We start from the raw sequence: 19,395 nt of genomic DNA, 5'->3' as shown, positions 1-19,395 counted from the left end.
CCCCTGCTGCTCCTGGGGGCCCCCGAGGCTGAACAGCAGTCATGGGACCAACTCTGGGCAAAACCGACTTTCTCTCTGAGGCCCACTTCCCCTGCGGGGTACGAGGAACTGCCAGCCTCAACTCTGGTTTTATGATCAAGTCACCTTATGATCAAGGTCAGCCACGGTGAGGACCCACATACCAGGGTCAGGCACGTACGGGGACACCGAGGCATCCCTGCAACTTTCTTCTCACCTAGGCCCCCGTCCCCCTCCCAAGAGTCAACACTTGGGCAGCCGCAGGAGAGAGTTACACTAGAAGTCAGCAGTGACCACTGACTTCTGCTCACTCCAGAATGATCTGTCAAGTGGGACCCCACAGTCGGGGTCGTGAGGGCACAGGAGACGGCGCAGAGGCGGCCCCGCTGCCACAAGGGAGCAGGCGACACGCTCCTCCTCCTGTCAGACGGGGGCCCTCTTTCCCACCGCCGTGTCCTCCCTGGCGAGCCCTCCCCGGCCCAGGCTCAGACAACGCTCAGATCCCATCTCCGGAGCATCTCCAAGTCAGCACACCCCGCATGGACTTCCCACCGCACCCCTGCTTCCCCCGATCGTACGCTCAGACACACGGGGTGATCCCGGCCTCCGTGCTCCCCGCCACGCCCCCACATTCAGCCGGTACGATTCCAGCCCAAAGGCAGCCCCTCGTTCCCTCCGCCCACCATGCCAGGCCTCCTCCCGAGTCTCCCCACCCCTGCGGCTTGCTCCTCACCCCCCAACCTCCGCAACCCCGCTCTGGCCTCCAGCAACCCCGCAGAGGTCCTTCTCATGGCTGGAGAACAGCGCTGTGCTCCCGGAGCAGACCCCCCGCCCCCGCCCGGCCTCCCCGCATTCACCCCGCACGCACACACTGGGCAGCTGCTGTGTCCCGGGGGCCGCTCTGGGCACTGGGGATTCAGCGATGAGACTAACACAGTCCTTGCCCTCGGTCCCGGACGTCAGTCTGAGCACAGGCACACGCCGGGAGCGAGCCCCCACAGAGCTCCGGACGCACGCCTGCGAGGGGGCCGGGGCGGCGCTGCCCCGAGGCAGGGGGCTGGCCACCCCTCCGTCTCTAAGCAATTAGGAGGAAACGTTTCAGGCAGCCTGGGCATTGCCCGGAGACCCTGATGCTTCCTGGGAGGTGGGTCCAACCAGCAAACTCCCCTGTTGGAGTCCGGAGCAGAGGCTGGGGGATGGGCAGTGGCGGTCTCCCTCCCCCATACTCACGCCCCGCACCCCCCACCAAACCCAGCCACCCTGGGGGGCTGCTGCTCCGGAGAGCATCCTGTCTGCTCACCCACCCACCCCTGCGCCAGGGGAGCCGGCTGCCTGGGAGGGCGGGAAGGGCATCCAGCCACCAGCAGGTAGGGCAGCCCCGTGTGGGTGTGAAGGGGAGAGACGGCCCGCTGCACCTGAGCTCAGGTGAGCTCCTTTCCCACGGCAGGAAGTTCAAAGGCCTCAGGTCTTCATTAGGGGGAGGAAAACACCTCTTACAAAGGACCGATCGGGCCAGGCTTGGGCCAGGCTCTGTGCCTCGGTTTCCCGTTCAGGCCTCAGAAGGGGCCAGGAAGTGGGGGGCCCCCCCGTACAGCTGCCAGGTTAAGGAGCCGGACACCCCCTCCCAGACCTGCCTGTTCTGTTGGCTGCATCCGAACCCCTTCACTCCAGCCCTGTGCCGTCATCGCCTCCTGGGGGCCCCTGCCCCCTCCTCACCCCTGTTGTCCCTCGCCCCCCAGACACCCCAGCACCCCAAGCTCGGGCCCCGCCCCCCACTGCGTACCTCTTAATGACGAAGTGGATGCTGTGTCGCTCCTCCAGGATCCGCTTCAGCTTGGGGACCCCATAGGTGCAGGGGCGCTTAAAGGGGATCTTGTCCGGGATGCCCACGATCTCCACAGCCTCCGGGTCGCAAGCAATCTTCCTGTAGGGGACGGGGACCATGTGGTCCAGGCCCAGGGCTTCCGCTGGAAGGGCAACGGCAAGGCTGAGCACGGGACGGAAGCGGCAGGACATGCGGGGCCCCAGGGCCGCGGGCACCGTGACCTTCCCCCGCCCCCTCCCCTGCACCGAGTCGGCCATGCAGCAGCATGTCGCTTCCTCTTGAAACTGCCCACAGGCTCCCATTCCCCTCAGCGACAGCCAGAGTCCCACCTGGGCTTATGAGGCCCCATGTGACCGGGATGCCATCACCTCTGATATGAGGTCCCTCCTTTCACCCCTCAGCTCACCCCGGTCTCTCCAGCCTCCTTGTTGCTTCTCTAACAGGCCAGACACACACCTGTCCCAGGGCCTTTGCACATGCTTTTCCGGCTACTGAGATGCTCTTCTCCCAGATCACCATTCACTTCTCTTCCTCCCTTTCCCCACTCAAGCGTCTCCTCCAATGTCCCCTCATCGGCCGACAACAGCCCCTTTCATCTCTCTGGCATACCCTGCTCTGTTTTCTATCCCCCATTTACTGTGACCCGACATCATAAGCATATGCATCTATACGCTCGTCCACTATCCGGAACGTCAGCTCCACGGGAGCAGGGGGCGGTCGCTGCTCCACGCCTGGGATCCAGACAGGATGGGACACAGGCTACCTGCTTCCTGCACCCCGAGTGAAAAAAAGGCTGAAGGAAGCTTCTCAGCAGGACCCCTCCAGCCCCCCCCAGATATGCTCTTTCCTCCAGGGAGGCGTCTGGCTTTCCTCTCACTCATCATGGACAGAACCGAGACACTGACAGCTTTGCCAACGGCAGTGTAGACAGAATCCGGGCTTAGGAAGTGGTGACTCGTTCCTTTCTTCCTTCCAGACCTGGCCAGGTTCCCCCCTGCCTCGTCCCTCCCGATTCCCGCGAAGGTCCTGCGTCCCCGGGGCCCTTCCTCGGGCCCCTCCCCATCCTGGCCTCGCTCCTCTGTCCACACGGCACTTTGCCTGTGTCCCGGCAAGTGCCAGCCCCGAGCTGGCCTCCCCTGCGGCCACACCCTGGCCGGGACGGGGCAGAGCTGCCCAGGGCCCTCCCTGGCACGCCGTCAAGACTGTATTCCTGTTGATGCAGCCAGGTCTGCGTCGGCGGCTTTGGCAGCCAGATCCTACTGTGAAGCCACACTTAGCTCGTTGTCAAATTAAACCCTCGAAATCTCAACAGCTGTCAAACCGCGTCTCCCCCCACCCCCCAGTCCCAGCCCCAGCCAGCGAGCGCCGGCTCCGGTGAGTCTGCGGGCGGTCACTTGCTGGGCCTGCCTCTTCGGCCGCGAGGACGCCCGGTGGACAGAAGGTGACCCCGCCTGGCCCCCAGCCTCTGCTCCCTGGGAAGGTGAAGTCGCAGCCGCCAGGCGGGAGCCTCTGTCCCTCGTAGTCTCAACCTCCTTCCAGGTGACAGGGTTCCGGAGGCCTCCTGGAGGCGGCGGATCCCCCGTTTCTTCCCTGCTTCATCCCCACCCCTGCTGCTGCACCCCCAGCCCCACGGCTGGCCCCTTCGCCCAGAGCTGGTGACCAGAAGGGCAGACCCGGGAGCAAGATCCATTAGTCTAGGGTGTGCGGGATGCCGCAGGCTGCCGCTCGAGGGCCTCACCCCCCGGGACGTCCCCAGGCCTCCGGGGAACTTCCTTCTCCCCAGCGCAGCTGCAGGGGAAGCTCTGGCCCGAGAAGGGGCAAGGCCTCAGCCACTCCGAGTCCAGGGCTCCTCCCTGGCTTTGGATGGGGCGAGGCCAGGGCTGGGCTGGCACGGCGAAAGGCTCAGCGTTCTGGACACCTCCAGAGTACACAATAGGCAGGAAGACGGGCGGCTGCTGGGCCAATTTGGCTGGGGCAGAATGCTCCCAAGGCAGCCCTCCCCAGATTCCCAGCCAGCTCGCACCTGCCTAGACAAGAGGGGGGTGGGGAGGAGTGGGTCCCTGGAGAGACCACATCAAAGGTAATCAAAGGTGCTCAGCCCATCCCAGACTCCTCACTAGGCCTCCCAGACTCCTCACTAGGCCTCCGGAGCCTACCTCCTGCTCAGCCCCACCCCAACCCAGAAGGCGCAGCTTGCCAAAGCCCCACGGCAGATCAAAGGGCACCTCCTCCAGGAAGCCATCCCTGACTCCTCAAGCCTGGGGAGACCTCGCTTTCTTCTGCGCTGCCCTGTCTTTCTGAGGGCCCCCACCCCTGCGTATTACTGTGCACTACTCCGTCCTACTGCACGCGGTTGCCCACACCCGTAGACACCTCTCCCGACACCTGCCAAGCACCTTGAGATCCGCGGCGGCCTCCGGGCCTGGCACGAGGTAGGGAGCGGGGCGCTTAAAATTCGTGACCCATAAGTGAGTGAACCAGTAAATGAGTGAGAAGAGAAAAGAGGGGGAGGGGGCAAGGGTGACAGGTGACCTAAGAAGTCGCGTGGTCTTCAGTGTTCCCAAACCCCCGGTTATTTCCTTGAGTGATAGGGCTGAGGAGAGAGTCCTGTTTTTCCCAATAAGCCCCATTCGGCCCATCAGAATTTATGGTAAGGAGGGGCGGGCCCCCAGCGCCCTCAGGATGGGGACAGTTGCCGGGGCAACCAACCACCTGATGAGAGGGTGGGCACTTCCGGCCTCATCCCCCACCTCCTAGGAGGGGCGAAGACTGAGCTAATCATGGAGGGGGGCGGTATTTTAATCAAAGCTGCCTATTTCATAGGACCTCTGTAAAGACCCTAAACAAGAGGCTTCAGAGAGCTTCTGGGTTGGTCGGCCCCTGTGCCAGGGGGGTGCACGCCAAACCCCCCCAGGACAGAAGCTCCGGTGCTCGAGACCCTTCTGGACCTCACCCTAGGTGTCCTGTCATGTCCCTGCTCATCTGTATCCTTTATAATAAACCGCTAAAGACAGATAAAGCGTGTCTGGGTTCTAGCTGCTGTTCCAGCAGACCGACCGAACCTGGGTGGGGAGGGGGGTTGTCGCAGGAACCATGGATGTGCAGCCAAGTGGGACAGCAGAGCAAATGCCCTGGGGCCATCTTATGGGACTGAGTCCTTAACCTGCAGGCTCTGCGTCACTCCGGGAGGTCAGTGTCGTGACTGAACTGTAGAGGCCACCCAGACAGAGCACTGCTTGCCGTGGAAAACCCTCTTTGGGTGTCAGAAGCATTAGAGAGAGGGTTTTCCTTTAGCAAGGCAGGAGGGGAGGGAGGAAGAGGAGGAGAGGAGAGAAGGACGGAAGGAGAGAGAAGGGAGGGAAGAGGCAAAAGCCCCACCCTGTCCTTTCTGCTTAAGGTGAGAAGGCCAAGGCTAGAGAGGGAGGCAGCCGACTCCTCTCTTGGTTGCCGGGGGCAAGCGGCTGTGGACTCCCAACACAGTGCTCCTCCTAGACCATGCATGTTCAGGAGGCTCCCAGGGTCCCTGCCCCTCCTCTCCGTTGGCAGCCCTGGGTGGCATCCGACCCTGCCCTCCCTTCGCCCCACGGGCAGAGAGGGCGGACATGCACTCTGAGCCCGGCGCGGACACAGGAAAACAGACAAGGCACGTCAAACGCAGGACGCATACAGGGAAGAGCCCATCGGGGCTCTGGGAGCCCCATGGCCCGGGCTGAGACTCGAGGAACCCGTGGCAGTCTGCTCCCCAAACACGCCAAGGGCACGCCAGGCAAAGGGGCCAGGGAACGGCGCAGTCTGCGGGGGACCTGCGAGCCTGAGGTCGCGGCCACTTTCCTGGGTCTCCCCTGCGGGGTGTCATCCTCCCCCACCCCCGCAACCTGCAACCCTATAGGTGAGTCCAGCTTGGGGCTCTGCCAACGGTCCCACCCCCTGGAAAAGTCTGGAAGGGAAATATTGACACAACCGCCCCCTCCCCAGACGCCAGTACCAGCATATGGCTCCCGCTGTCATGTTAGGGAACACGAGTGATTGCCACGTAATGAGATGCTCAACACGCTGCCGGGGGCCACGCGGCGGGCCGCGCCGCCCACTCACCATATCTGCTGTTGAACAGGATCTGCACGCACTCCCGCAGCGTGTTGATGTCCTCGGTTTCCTTTATGAAGGCGTCCCACTTCTCTATCAAAACACAGGAGGTACGAGGGAGGGTGGGTCCGGGCAGGGACGCCACGGCCCCGCTGCTCCCCCTTTCCCCCCTCATGGGGGCCTGGGCCCCGGAGACGGCCACACTGCAGGCCCCCAGAGTCCCACAGAGGGGCTGAGCTCTCCTGTTCACTGCCGCCTCAGACACCCAGCCTCCTCTGGCAGGCGACCCTGCCCAGATCCAGGGTGCTCGGAGGACCTCCCCCCCTCCCCGGCTCTCTTCTCTTGCCTCTGTCGGCCCCCAGGGTCGGTGTGTACAATGCGGGCTCAGCCTGTCCCTCCTGCGTGTCTCGTGCCCCACACAGGCAGGGGGTCTGCGGGGCCCTCCGAGAGGAGTCGCCAAGTCCTGCCCTCGAAGGCACTAACCCTGAGGCTTTGCACATCCCGGGTCTTCCCCGGCCTTGGCCCCATGGCCTCCCTCAAACCCTCGGCTCTGCTGGTCTCTTCCCCAGAAACAAAGCCTCTGCCTCCACTTACTATTAATAACTAGAGCCACCATTTGGATCATTGTAACACCATTATAAATGCCGCCTTTAATTTATTTATTTTTGCTTTTTAAGAGATTTTATTTATCGGTCAGAGAGCGAGCACAAACAAGGGGAGAGGCAGGCAGAGAGGGGGATGCAGGCTCCCCGCTGAGCAGAGAGCCCGATGTGGGGCTCGATCCCAGGACCCTGGGATCATGACCTGAGCTGAAGGCAGATGTTTCACTGACTGAGCCACCCAGGCGTCCCCCATCTTTAATTTATTAAGGGCTTATCTGTGTTGAATATTTTATATATTACATCTCAGTTCGTCCCTCATGGCAGCTTTGAAGCACAGACAATATTCCCACTCTGAGGCCGGCAAACTAGGCTCAGAGAGGCTGAGCATTTCGCCGGAGATCACCCAGCAAGCACCCAGCACGCAGCTGGTACCCCTTGCCCACCACGGCCTCCTGTGATGCTACCGCACCAGGGATGGACCCCGTGTGGGGCCGTGGGGGTCTGCATTCTGATCTCAGGGGGTGACATCTTCTCAAAGAGCCTCTCACGGAAGGTGAGGCCGAGACCCCCACCGAGTGTCACTGCTGGGCAATCTCGCTTCACCCCCATCCACGAATCCCAAATAATGGCGTGGTACTTGTAAAACCCGTCCACGTAGTTCTGTGGCCCTCCCGTCTTCAGGAGGTGGAGTTCAGACGGCCTTCAGCAGCCGCTGCCGGTGCCCCGAGTCCAACCTCATGACACAGAAATCCTGAGCCAGAAGCACCCGGCTAAGCTGTTTTCCAAATTCCAGACCTGCCCGAACTACAACGTGTAAACGCTTGCTGGTTTAAGCTAAGTCCCGGGGCAGTTTGTTACACAGCAACACCTAACTGTTACACCCGTTTCACTCCCATGCCCCTGGTGCGGAGCCGTCCCTCCCGGCGGACACACCTCCATTTCGGGAAGCAGCGCCCTCAGCCCCGGACCCCGACTCTGGTCACGGCGCCACTGTGGGTACCACCCTACCTGACTTGTCGTGGACGATGGAGAAGAGGATACGCTTCGAGGCATGGACGTTCTGGATGAGGGGACCACCGGGCCCGGGGGGCTTCTGTCCTGGACAAGGGAGAGGAAAGGCGCACGTTCGAGGCCCCCCCTCCCGCCCGCCCCGATCTGGCCTGGATGCAAAGATGCCGGCTCCAGGGTAACAGTCTCATCTAGCAAGGAGAATTTAGAGCTCTGACCTAGGGTCGTAAGCTCAGGGCAAGTTCCCTGCCCGGAGGCCTGAGACATTCTTCAGCAGAGTTTGCGGTCCAGACGGCAGATCAGGGAGGCCAGAGTCAGGATGCCCGACAACGGGTGGGGACCCCAGTTTAGGCGTGTGAGTCCCATCCCGCTGCTCAACTCTCCGTTTGGCCGGGGGTGGGGAAGAGGGAAGGGAAGTCCTTTTTTCTCCTTCTCCTAATAGTAAGTGCAACTTATAAGCACCTACTGTGTACCAAGCACTGGGCTGTGCCTTAACACAGCAGCCGTCAAGCCCGAGCACCCGTTGGAGCCACTCGGCAGATTTAAATACACAGACGCTTGGGCCCCCAGCGGCCCCCAAAGCTTCAGATCTAGCAGGACGCCGGCAGGGCCTGGGAATGTGCATTTCGAACTTGTCCTGTCATTTGACCACGATAATAACCTTGGGAGGGGTCCTGCTGGCGACTTGACTTGAAGGCTGAGGCAACAGAGGCTCAGGGAGGTAGAGATTTGCTTGTCCCAACACGCCTCCTTCCTCCTGGGGTGGGCCTGAGCACCCCCATCTGCCCAGGGAGAGTGTCCCCCCCCACCCCCCGCAGGAGTGACCTCTGTCCCACCCCCCGGACTCAGGGTCCCAGCAGCAGCTTACCACAGCAGTCGGGGAAGTCCTGGGCCCCAGAGGCCTTGGGGTCAGGCCCAGGCCGGCCAAGGCCCAGGTCGCTGGGGGCAAGTGGGCAGGCGGGCGCCTCCTGCTTGAGCTCTCTGGGGGTGTGGTTAGGGAGTGCGGGGCTGTACAGGAAGCTGGCCACGGAGGAGGTGGCGGTGGGGGGAAGGTCCTGGGGTGGCCCCTTGGGGGCTTGGCCGTGCAGGCCGCAGTCCCGAGAGCCCTTGGCTATCAGGGAGACACCATTCAGCTCCACGAGGGCCTTCGAGTCCCGTCCGCCATCCTCGAGCGGCCTGGGGGATGGAGAGAACACGGGTCAGCTTCCCATGCCTGGCCCTCTGAGCAACAGGACGGCCTACGAGGTACACCGTGGGGAGCTGGTCCCCATCCTACAGGCGGGGTGCAGACCCAGGGCAGGGATGTGATGTGGCCAGGGGCACAAGGCCGGGCCACTGGAGGCGCTGGGCCCTGCCCCTCGGCCCCAACCTTCCCCCATCCCCCACCCGGGGCGTAGGCCTCACCTCCACGGCCAGCCTGGGAGTTTGCCAACCGGGGTCCCTCATGGGTGTCTGAAGTCCCCTCCCACGACGTCCCCTCCCACGACGGGGTACATGGCCTCAGGTGGCTAAGCCAGCACGGACGCGGGTCACCTCCCCCACACCCCGCCCGCGCCAGCCCGCCCTGGCCCGGCCCTCACGGTCCAGCAACCTGGCTCTGGGCCCACTCCCAGGCTGACCGCTCACTCACCTCTTGAGCTTGAAGCGGATCCGGTGGCTGTGCTCCAGGATGGCCATGAGGGCCTTGGGGTCGTAGTCGGCCGGCCTCCGGAAGGCCAGGCCCTCGGGCAGCCCCTGCACGGCCAGCAGCCCCGGCTCCCTGAGCAGCCTCTCATAGGGCAGGGGTACCACGCTGGCCCTTCCCAGGGCCTCGCCTGTGGGGGAGGGGGTCGAGGAGAGGGTCTAGTGTGAGAGGGCAGCCAGGATGGCGCGGGGGCCAGGCGTGCCCCGGTGCTGGGGCCGTGTGGAGTCCCTCCCTGCGGCGCCGGGTTCCTGGGAAACCGGGCCCCACGGGCCCCTTCCCTGCGGACTTCACACAGAACAAGGAAGGCTCTGCAGGGCAAGTGGGGCAGGCGGGCGCTGGGGACGGGCCCCTCTGTGTGCCCTGAGGCCCGGGGCTCAGGGCCGCGGGCGGGCGCTCAGGAGCAGACCCGCTAGAGAGAAAGGAGGGCAGTGCAGAGGCTGCGGGGGAGAAAGCCACGGGGAGGAAGGGAGGAGGAGAGAAAACCGGAGAAAGAGGGGACGCAGACAGAAGGTGGTGGGGCCGAGGAAGGGCCGCGGGGAGGGGAGACTCCCTGGGGACGGAGGGGGCGGGACAGCCCAGGCGCTGGGCTCAGGAACACCCGCTGTCACTCCCACACTGCAGCCCTCCCGGAGCCAGAAAGAGGCCGTTCACCTCAGACGCCGCCTGAGGTGGGCAACTGGGGGGCAGGGGCAGGGCAGAGCGGGCTGAGGTGTGGGGAGGGCGAGGGTTGAGGGCACGAACCCTGTAGCTGGCAAAGCCAACCCCAGGTGACAAGTCCTCCCATCCCGGGGTAGACGGCGTGCCCGCCCAGCGCCTCTGGGCCTCCCGTCCCACCTGGGTCTCCCCTTCCTCCTGACAGCAGGAGATCGCTCAGAACTGTGCTTCACACACAGCTGGGACCCTTAGGGACCAAAGGGACCTGCCCACCGGGAGGCTGTGACGGCTATCACTGGGCCAGAGGGAGGCCAGGCCTGCCCACCTCCCCCAAGCCCCAGAAGAAGGACTTGGCTAACTAGTTAAGTTAGCGCTCACTCAGTCATTCAACAAACACCCCGCGGGCCTCAGCCCGTCGCCGGAGCTGCGGAGGGGGCAGGCACAGACCCCGGCCCCAGAGGGCACCGGGCTGGTGAGGCGTCAGAACACAGTGGGTCCCCAAAGGGGGCGTGAAGCCAGCAGCAGGGGCTTCCCAGAGCTGAGCCTTAGAGAACATGGCGGGGTCCGCCGGACCGAGGGGAAGGCAGTCCCGGGAGGCACAGCGGCGCGGAGGCGAGGTGTGGGATGGCACGGGAGTGGACCGGGGAAGGGGAAGTGGCTTCCGAGGCAGGGCAACAGGGCGGCTGGGCTGGGGGGCGGGGCAGAGCCCAGCGGCGGCAGGGAGGGTGCCGGAGAGCCCCCAAGGCCATGGTCAGAAGATGCCCTTGGTCACAGGTCACAGGACAGGTGGGCACAGCAGGGAGCTGGCGAGAGCAGGCCCAGGCAGGCCTGGGGAGGTGTGGACGGCAGGGGCCGGGAGGGGCCTGCTCCGCAGGATGGGGACGGGGGCTCCCACCCGCCTGGGGGCCCCAAATGGAATGAGGAAGGATCTTACTATAAAGAACATCAAACACCTCCTCTACCATCTTGCGCAGAAGGTACACGTCCGAGCCGTGCTCCAGGGAAGCCCGAGGGACGCTCCGGCCGCCACCGTCGCCCCGCGACACCTTCTTGGGCTGCTCTGCCTCCGGCTCCTTCCAGGGGGCCCCGCCTGTGGGACACAGAGCAGCCGAGCCAGGATGAGCACCTGTTTTCCCCCCTACCCGGCAAGCTGAGGTGTCCCTGCCCCACGTGGAACCCTGTGGCGGACACTCAACTGGAGCGGAAATGAAGGAAGGAATGAGGCACGAGTGAGCGGGCCCGGCCCCAACCCCCTGCCCAGGGCCCAGGCTGCTCATCTGGGAGCTCCTGGAGCCTAACACGGGGCTTGGGTCTCAGCCTGGTCACCTCCAACTCGCTGTGTGACCTTGGGCAAGTCCCTTCCCTCTCTGGGCCTCAGGGTGTCAGCTCTCGCAGACCAGCTGGCCCGGCTCAGAACTGGGGTTCAACCACTGCCGGTTCCACGCACCCCTCTCTGTCCTCGGACACTGATGCTGTCTTAAATAGTCGAGGCCCTGGCCTGCTGCTCTGCCCCGTGAGGAGATGATGGGGACCCCACCAGGAGGCCAAGGGGGCTACAAAGAGGCAGGTTTGTGCCAGGCTGGGCCAGGGAGCGTCCGTGGGCCCCCGGATAGGGAGATGCTAGAAACTTCATGGGAAAGGGGACGAGACGGGGGCCTGGAGGCCCCCCCTCACAGCCGGGGAGCCTGATTCCCTCCCGGGATCTGCGGAGCCTGAAATAAACCAGCCGAGCTCCCGGGGCTAAAAATAGTAGCTCTGCCGGGCTTGGGAAGGCAGGTGCACCGTCCCCGGCCCCCGCCTGGCAAACTGGGGGCCACAGAACCCTGCCACTGTCTGTTCTAGCCTGGGCCAGTCCCCACCCAACCGTGGAGAGGGGACAGGCTCTGAGAGCTGAGTGGGGGTGGGGCTGGGGCCCCAGGGATGACCTGCCCGGTGCCGGGGGGCCAGCCTTCCCCGAAACGCCTGATCTAGGCTCCAGACCCCAGGGGGCCCTCCCCTTTCACTGACAAGGAGGTTGAGGCCCAGTAGCCGGCAGGTGGCAGAGCCAGGACACAGCCCGGGGGACAGCCCCAAACCGTAGAGGACCTAACCCACCGAAAACGCGAAGCTGCACAGTGTGGGGAGTAACCACAGGGGCAGGGGCGGTGCGGGGAGAGGGCTGGCGTCTAGGGGTGGGGGGCGCAGAGAGGGCCCCAGGCGGGAGGCACGTGGACACGGAGGCTGGGGAGGCGGCTGCCGGCCGAGGCAAGGAGGGAGGGGGACAGCGGGCACAGAGGCAGAGGGGAGAACGTGTACAGAGCCGGCGAGCTGGCGCTCAGCCCGGAGCCGCCTGCGGTCAGGGTGAGGGGTGCCGGAGGGGTGACGCAGACGGAGGGGCTGGGTTTCGCGGGTCTACAGGCCCCGGCAGAGTGCGGAGGAGCTGGGGGCTTCGGAACGACCCCCCGGCTTCGGGGCTGTCAGCACTCTGAGAACTGCTCTCCTTTTCAAGTGACCAGGAACCCCCCAAACAGCCCATCCCCGGCAGGGCTCCCGGCAGGTGGGGGGTGGGCAGGAAGGATCCTGCTGCACCCGCCCCCCCTCCCCGCGCCCCCGATTCTGAAGGAGTGAGTGCGGCAGGAGGAGCACGGGTTTCAGAACAGAAGCCTGGCCTCCGTCACCTGGGGGCTCTGTCTCCCTGGGCACGCGGCTTATGCTCACCGTGCCTCAGTTTCTCCCTCGTACACTAGTGCGGCTTCCGGAACCTGCTGGGGAAGCGAACAGAGCACGCGGCCTCGCCCAAAGCACTACTGATCACTACGAACGGCTCGTGCTGCCGGTGTCCTCAGTCCCTTGGTCCCCAAGAGCCACCACGGGCCGCACACAGTCCAGGCTCAACCAGTGTCGGTTGAACAAGGCCACCTGGGCGCTGCGTCAGAGACGCACGGGAACTGGGCAACACTGGGCCTCAGGGTCCCCTTCTGTCAACGAGCAGATGGACGTGTCTGGGTCTGGCCCGCCCCACGGAGGAGTCACCCCGTCTCTGGGGACCGAGGGGCCGCGGGAAGAGTCACGCCCCGATGATGCCCCGTTGGGAAGCCTGCACGGCCGCGGACACAGGGCGCCCTGGCATTGTTCTGGGGACCCAGAGACACGCCGGAGCTCCCGCCCTCGGGGACCGCAGGCCCCACCCACGGGAGCCCCGGGGTACTCACGGCAGAACCTGAGGAAATCGGACTGCAGCTCCTTCCGTGCGTTCAGGAACATTCTCCCCTTCTCGGTGCCCACCACGAAGGCGCTCTCATCGTGCACGGCGACACAGGCCACCTCTGCGTTCAGCTTGGACAGCGCTGAGCACTACGGGAGGGAGCAGGGTGCGTGAGCCTGGGGGAGGTCCCCCTGCCACGGTTCTCAGTCAGAGCCTGCGGAGGAAGGACTGAATGCCCCCCACCTCCCCAAAGCTTGGCCACGGTCAAGGGAGAAGCCACGTCAGGGAGCCCCGAGAAGAACAAAGACACGGGGCCTCTGCTTTTCCCTCCTTCCTCCTGGTCCTCCTAGCTCTGATGGGGCTTCCTGCTTGGGATTGGGCTCCAGCCCCAGGCACAATCCTGTCTTTGGTTTTTATTAAGTCCTAAATGAGAAGAGATGGGGGCAGGCAGGAGAACCAAGGCTCGGGCAGATACAGGTTTCAATCCCCCATCAGCCGCTTCTTGCTATGGGACTAACGCACGTCTATCCCCCTCTGGGCTCGATCTGCAGAACGGGGACCAGCAGTGCAGCCCCCTTTCAGTGGGCTTGGTTGTGGGGATTCAGCGAGGCCCGGCAGGCAGGAAGGATCTCTAACCCAGGGTATCGCTTGTGGGCCCACAAACAGAGAGGTCATTCCAGCAGCCCGAGTTGAGGGGTTGGCTGGCCTGCTGCACGGGAAGCCTGAACACGGGGGCCTTGCAACCAAGACCACCAGCATTTCAGCCTTCCAGACCTGTCGGCGGAAGCTCTCTGCCTGCCAGGCTCCCAGCCTGCACTCAGCGTCCCATAAATGCTGGGTTTTAGGTGAGTCTGGTAGCGTTCGGCTGGCAGGCACGAAGTCTGGCTTCTCATCCCAGTTCCGCTGCTGTGTGACCTAGGACAAGTTTCTCAACCTCTCTGAGCCATAATCATGCTCCCTGGCTCCAGCCCAGAGTCCCTGTGCCAAGGAAGCCGGGGACATCGTAGAGCCGACCGGCCTGTCCCCTGGGATCTCCTACAGTGAGGGGTGTGTGATTTCCCGCTAAGATTAAAATAAAACCTGCCGCTCGCTTCCCCCGTGGCAGTGCCCCACAGATCGTCACAAGCAAAGGAGACAGAGTCACTCGTTAACCACACGGGAGGCCCATCGGAGCTGGAGGGCTTCCCCTTAGATGGGGGGCCTGCTTCTCCCTCTGCCCTCTGCCCCTCCCCACTGCCTGTGCCCTCTGTCTCTCCTTCTTTTTCTCTTAAAAAGCAAAACAAAACAAAAAACTGGTCGTGCTGTGTGACTCCAGGCAAGGTGCTGCCCTCTCTGAACTCAACTTCACCATCCTCATGGGGCTGCAGCTAACGGACGCCAGACAGCTTCCAACACCCGCCTACCCACTGTCCCAGAACCTCCCCCCAGGGAAAGGCTACAGTAAAAATGACATTATCATGTCCTCATCCGGGAGAAACCACTACCAGCTTCAGTACGTAGGCAACAGTGTCAAAGGGATTACGAGGCCCCATTCCTCTCTCCTGGCCCTGAGATGCTGTCACATCGGGGGTGACAGCTTCCTCAGGAGTCACTGACCACACAGATCCTGTCCTCGGGGGGCCCTACTGGGGGTCGGAGACCTGGGACCTTCCCAACGACGGGACCGGAATGGCCAAAGGCGATGAAATGAGGACGAGGGGTCAGGGGACCCGGGGACCAGGGCCAGCGCTGACTCCAGGGCTACATTTTCACATCCTTGGCCGCACCCAAGCCTCTCGCTTCCCTACCCCGCCCCCGATGTTGGCAGATGGGGACAGTGAAGGCCCCTCAAGGTGGCGGAGGTGGGACTCGAGCTCCTGCCTCTGCTGGCAAAGGCCGGGGCTCCCCACCCCCCGTCTGGGGCAGACTGGGGCACTCACCATGGAATCTAATGCAGACACGAGGCTGGTGATGATCTCGTCCTTGCGGGTGAAGGCCGAGCTCCAGCGGTCGGGCCCGCAGCCGTTGGTGGGAATGTCGCAGCGCTTCCCCAACAAGGCCATGGTCACCTGGATGGAAGGGGGACGCGGAGGTGGGCGGGTGCTCCCCCCAACCCCGCCAGGGCCCCAGACCCCTAGGGCCGCCTCTACTTCCCAGGTGGGACGAATCAGGGACTGGCCCCCGCTTTCCCCGAGGGGTCACGTGCATGCAGGCGTTAGACCCCCCACAGGCCTAGACCGGGAGAAGCCTGCACACAGCTCCGGACAAGCACGGGCGCCCGCGGCCAGGCAGCCGGGGAGTGTGGTCCATGGCGTGTCCCCCAGATCTGCCACTCCAGGGCTGAGCCCAGTTCCACGGCCAGTCTGCCTGGCCTACCTCGACTGCCAACTCCCCCTGCACGTCGCTCTGGCCACGGCTCTCCCTCCCCCTTGCTCACACACCCTCCATGGCTCCCTACTCCCCAGGTGAGCTCTGGACTCCTGCCCCTCGTCTAACTCCCCCTTCGCAGCCCACACTCCGGGTCCCCCAAGCACACCCACGTCCTTCACGGCTCCCCAGCTGTGGCGGGTTCCACCCTCCCTGACCCGAGCGGCCTGCTGGCCCCTCTGTGGTGTGCCGACCGCCCACTCCGCTTTTAAGGATCACCTCTGCTAGGAGGGTGCCCTCAACAGCCCCACCTCTTCCTGCCCCTTCCTGCCCTGCCTGGGCCAAGGGTCCTGGCTGGTTTCCCACCTGTCGTCAGGCCCCCCGGTCACAGCTTTCAAACAGGCTATGCTGGGCAAGGCCACTGCCCTGAGGCCCGGGAGCCCGTCTCAGAGGTTCAGAAAGACAATGGAGGCCACTTCATCTCAGGACAGGGTTTCCCCAAGACAGGACTTTGTCCCCTTGTCACGAGGCTCCTGGAGGACAGAGGTGCGCCCTCCCCTTGCTGGAATGCCCGCAGACTGGGGCCCAACGTCAGGGCTCCCCCAGGCAGGGGACAGGCCTACTGCCCGTGCACCACCTGGCTCAGGCCACGCACCCATGAGATGAGACACAAAGGTCACCCTCCCTCACTTCCAGTCCCGGCCTGCCCCTCCCCAGCAGAACCCCAGGAGTCAGATCCCAGGGGCTGCCCCAGTGCCAGAGCTTTCCCCTTGCCAATCCCAAGCAAAGGAGAAGGCAGAGGGCGGAGGCAGGGACCCTCAGTTTTCCTCTCGGGGTTTGGCTCCCCTAATGCTGTGTATGGACCCCAGGCCAGGTCAGAGGCACAAGCAGGGAGCAGGGTTGCAGGCCTCAGAGAGAGCCTGGGGGTCCTGGCCTCCCGGCTTCCTGCAGATGGGGGTCACCGGGCAGGCTGACGGTGCCCAAGCCGGAGCGTCTTCTGCCCTGCAGCTGCCCGCACCCCCCGGCCAGCACCATAAGCTCGCTGAGGGCAGAGACCAGCTTGCCTGTCACTGCCACACCCCTGGGTCCTGCTCAGGGCCCGCCGCGCACGACCACCCGTGAGTCACGAAACCGGCCGTCCGGAGTGAGTGTCACAGAGCATCACCCACGACAAGGTAAGGAGTGTCCCAGCTACAGCTGTGGGCACCTGCGGAGGCATCAGGAGCACGGTGGGGCCTGGCTCCCGCCTCCCGTCTGGCCCGCGTCTGCTATTTGGCTGTGAATAAATATCGATTTTAACAGCTGGTCGGTCAGCAGTCGGCCAGCGTGGGAATTGGGTTCACTCCGAAATGTTACAAAATGTATTTCTTCACCCAGGCTGCGACTTTACCATGTCTGATGTCCACGGTGTTAGGGGACGCGGAGAGCGTGACAGGCCCCGTCGGGGACACCCTCATGGGAGCCGCGGGCAGCCGCTGGCCAGAGCCTGAGGCCTTGTGCAGTTCGAAGCCCACTGGAGGGTCCGCCCTGCGACCCGCTGCGAGGTTGGCCCGCCCCGGGGCACGGGAAGGCTCCTCCCCCCTCGAGCCATTCCCAGAAAGACCTCAGCCCGCCAGCCTCCCGGCCCAAATTGAATCAGGGCAAAGCTGCCGGCACCAGACAGCCCTGGCCTCCGGGTCGCCCCAGACAGCTGGTGGCTCCTTCCTGCAGAGTCCTAATCCACTTAGGAAGGAACGAGGGACGCGACGGACGCGGGCAGGGAAGGACGGAGGGAGGGAGGGAGGGAAGGTGGGCTCCGTGTCCGGGGTAAGGTGGGTGCACTTTGGGGGTCGGGAGGGAGCAGACCCTCCTGCAAATGCCCTGGGCCTCTGGGAGAGTACCTCATGTGGCCGGAGGTACGAGAGCACAGGGCCCGGGGAGAAAATCCCCCGATAAAGCCAACAAACGATTCAGCACAGAGAACGGGAAAAGGAGAGCAGTAAACCAGGAGGCGAGGGACAGCACTAACAGGACAGCGTCCCGGGGGCCAGGGTGGGGCGGGGGGGTGTGCAGGGGGAGGGCGGTGAGGACAGGAGCCACGGCTGGAGACCCCGTGCACCGCAGCCCAGAGGCCAGGGCTGGGCAAGGCCGGGGGCACCCAAGCCCTGCTCTGGGACCTCCAGGGGAGGACACCGGAAGCGTCACGTCAGGGGACAGACAGCTGGCTCCTGAAGCAGGGGACAGGTCGGGAGGGACTGCCAGCTGCCCTCGGGTTCCTAGGTGGACAGGCCTGCAAGGGTCGGGAGGCAAGGAGCACGCAACCTCTCTTCCCCTGACACATGCTTCTCCTGAGGCTGCCAGGGGGCCACCCACCTGCTTTACCTCCCACCTCCCGGCCACTCGCCCTGCCGGCACTGCCTGCCAAACACACCGCCAGCGCTGACCGCCAACACTGCCTGCTAACCCCACCGCCGGCAGGCAGGTTCCATCCCGGCCCCTCCTCTCCCCCATCCAGTTCTTGGCTTAACGTCACCTGGAGGCTGGTGACTCTCGGTCTCTCTCTACCCCCCGTCCTGGACCGCCCCCTCCTCCTCTCCAACGTCTAAGAGGCCACTCGACCAGAGCAGGCCCCCCTATTTCCTGCTCAGGCCGGCTCCTCCCCGGCCAGCCCCTTGGGTGCTCAGGCTCCAACCGGGACCTCGTCCCCGGCTCCCTTCTCCCTTGCTTCGAGAACGACGTGGGGAGAACGCCGCTCGTGCGGCTCCAGAAAGCAGCCAGATCTGCCCACCTCTTGTCACCGCCAGGGCCACCTCCCCGGCCAGGCCACCATCCGTGCTCGCTCACGCCTCGGCCGGGCCTCCCTGCCCTTCTCTTGTGGCCACGGTCCCCTCCGGCCGAGAGCAGCCTCACGTCCCTTACCTGGAAGAGTCCAGACAACAGCTCCCCGAGCTTAGGTGCTGTGCGAGCCGGGCCCACCGGCCTGCTCTGGTCCATTGGCCTTCTCCCCTGTGCGCCGGGCTCTGGCTCCAATCCCCTCTTGTCCCTCACGTGCCACCCGGGCTCCCCTCTCTGGGCACCATGACTGCGGTGCCCCCGTGCAGCGGGCTCTCCCAGGCCTGCCCCTCCTGCCCGTCCCCGCCCCCATCGCCGGCTCCCCGGCACCCGGCCCCTGACGGCGGGGCAGGGCCACCCGTTCGCCGGCTTCCCCATCTCTTCCGCACAGAACCTGCTGCCATTCGAAAGAAACCTGTTCACGGGCTTCTCGCCCGACTTCCCCAGCAGGAATGGGAGCCCTGGGCCGGGGCCAGGGCCGGGGCTGTGCCGCCGGCCAGGACCACAGGACGCCCGCTGCCTTGGGCGCGCAACGAATATTCGGGGAACCTGCCGGTGCGATGGGCGGCAGGAACCGGGAGGGCCACAAGCTATACGCAGGGCGCCAGGTTTGGGCTTGGAAAGCTCTCAAAAAATAAAAATTTTTTTTAAAAAAAAGAGAGAGGCAGTGTGCGACACGGCAAGTGTGGCTGCTTTCGGATCACGGAGGAAGAGTCCAGGAACTGAAAGCGACGGAGGCTGCTGGGTCAGGGGTCCTGGAGGGGCGCCCCTGTGTGTGGCCCAGGACCCCCGCACCAGAGCCCGCGGACACCTGTCGGGCGGGTCACCAGCGTGAGATGAGGCTGCTGCTCCCGAGCAGCCTCACGCCCCACTGACAGGTTGACAGGACTTCCTTCTCCACAGAGATCTCAAGGAAGGGGGGGACGCCGCTCTCTTGACCTGTCTGGAGACCAGACGGGTGGGCCAGGGTCTTGTTTCATGAAGCACTGAAAGGCAGAGCTGGGGCGGGTGAAGAGGCCGGTCCCCGGTCCGCGGGAGCCCTCCTGTGTGACATCGGCCCCGTCCCTCTGTACCTGGGAGCAGGAAGGCCCGTACCCCTGCTGGCTGCCGAAACCAGCCTCCAACTCCCGGCCTCCTGGGTCCTGCCCGCTAGAAGCCCGGGGGGGACGGGTCGCAGCAG

The 19,395-nt window shown here is 64.5% G+C and overlaps 1 protein-coding gene across 5 annotated transcripts in view; it reads right to left on the bottom strand.

Annotated features, from left to right (window-relative positions):
• GTF2IRD1 (GTF2I repeat domain containing 1) overlaps positions 1-19,395 on the bottom strand; it is a 93,953-nt gene that overhangs the window by 47,123 nt on the left and 27,435 nt on the right. For 4 of the 5 annotated variants that reach the window (XM_044234089.1, XM_044234091.1, XM_044234093.1 and 1 more), the window contains exons 2-9: positions 14,978-15,106; positions 13,066-13,207; positions 10,809-10,964; positions 9,167-9,350; positions 8,405-8,712; positions 7,537-7,626; positions 5,936-6,019; positions 1,802-1,985 (exon numbers count right to left, since the gene is read on the bottom strand). In XM_044234089.1, coding sequence (XP_044090024.1) covers positions 1,802-1,985; positions 5,936-6,019; positions 7,537-7,626; positions 8,405-8,712; positions 9,167-9,350; positions 10,809-10,964; positions 13,066-13,207; positions 14,978-15,100 — 1,271 coding nt within the window. In that variant the 5' untranslated portion in view covers positions 15,101-15,106. Of the gene's footprint in view, positions 1-1,801; positions 1,986-5,935; positions 6,020-7,536; positions 7,627-8,404; positions 8,713-9,166; positions 9,351-10,808; positions 10,965-13,065; positions 13,208-14,977; positions 15,107-15,770; positions 15,871-19,395 lie in introns of those variants that run through there. The other variant, XM_044234090.1, reaches the window with a different exon arrangement.

The sequence above is a fragment of the Neovison vison genome, chromosome 14, assembly GCF_020171115.1.
Source record: "Neovison vison isolate M4711 chromosome 14, ASM_NN_V1, whole genome shotgun sequence".
Classification (NCBI taxonomy): domain Eukaryota; kingdom Metazoa; phylum Chordata; class Mammalia; order Carnivora; family Mustelidae; genus Neogale; species Neogale vison.
Note: the sequence above shows the minus strand (reverse complement) of the source record. Positions and strands in the feature narration are given on the sequence as shown.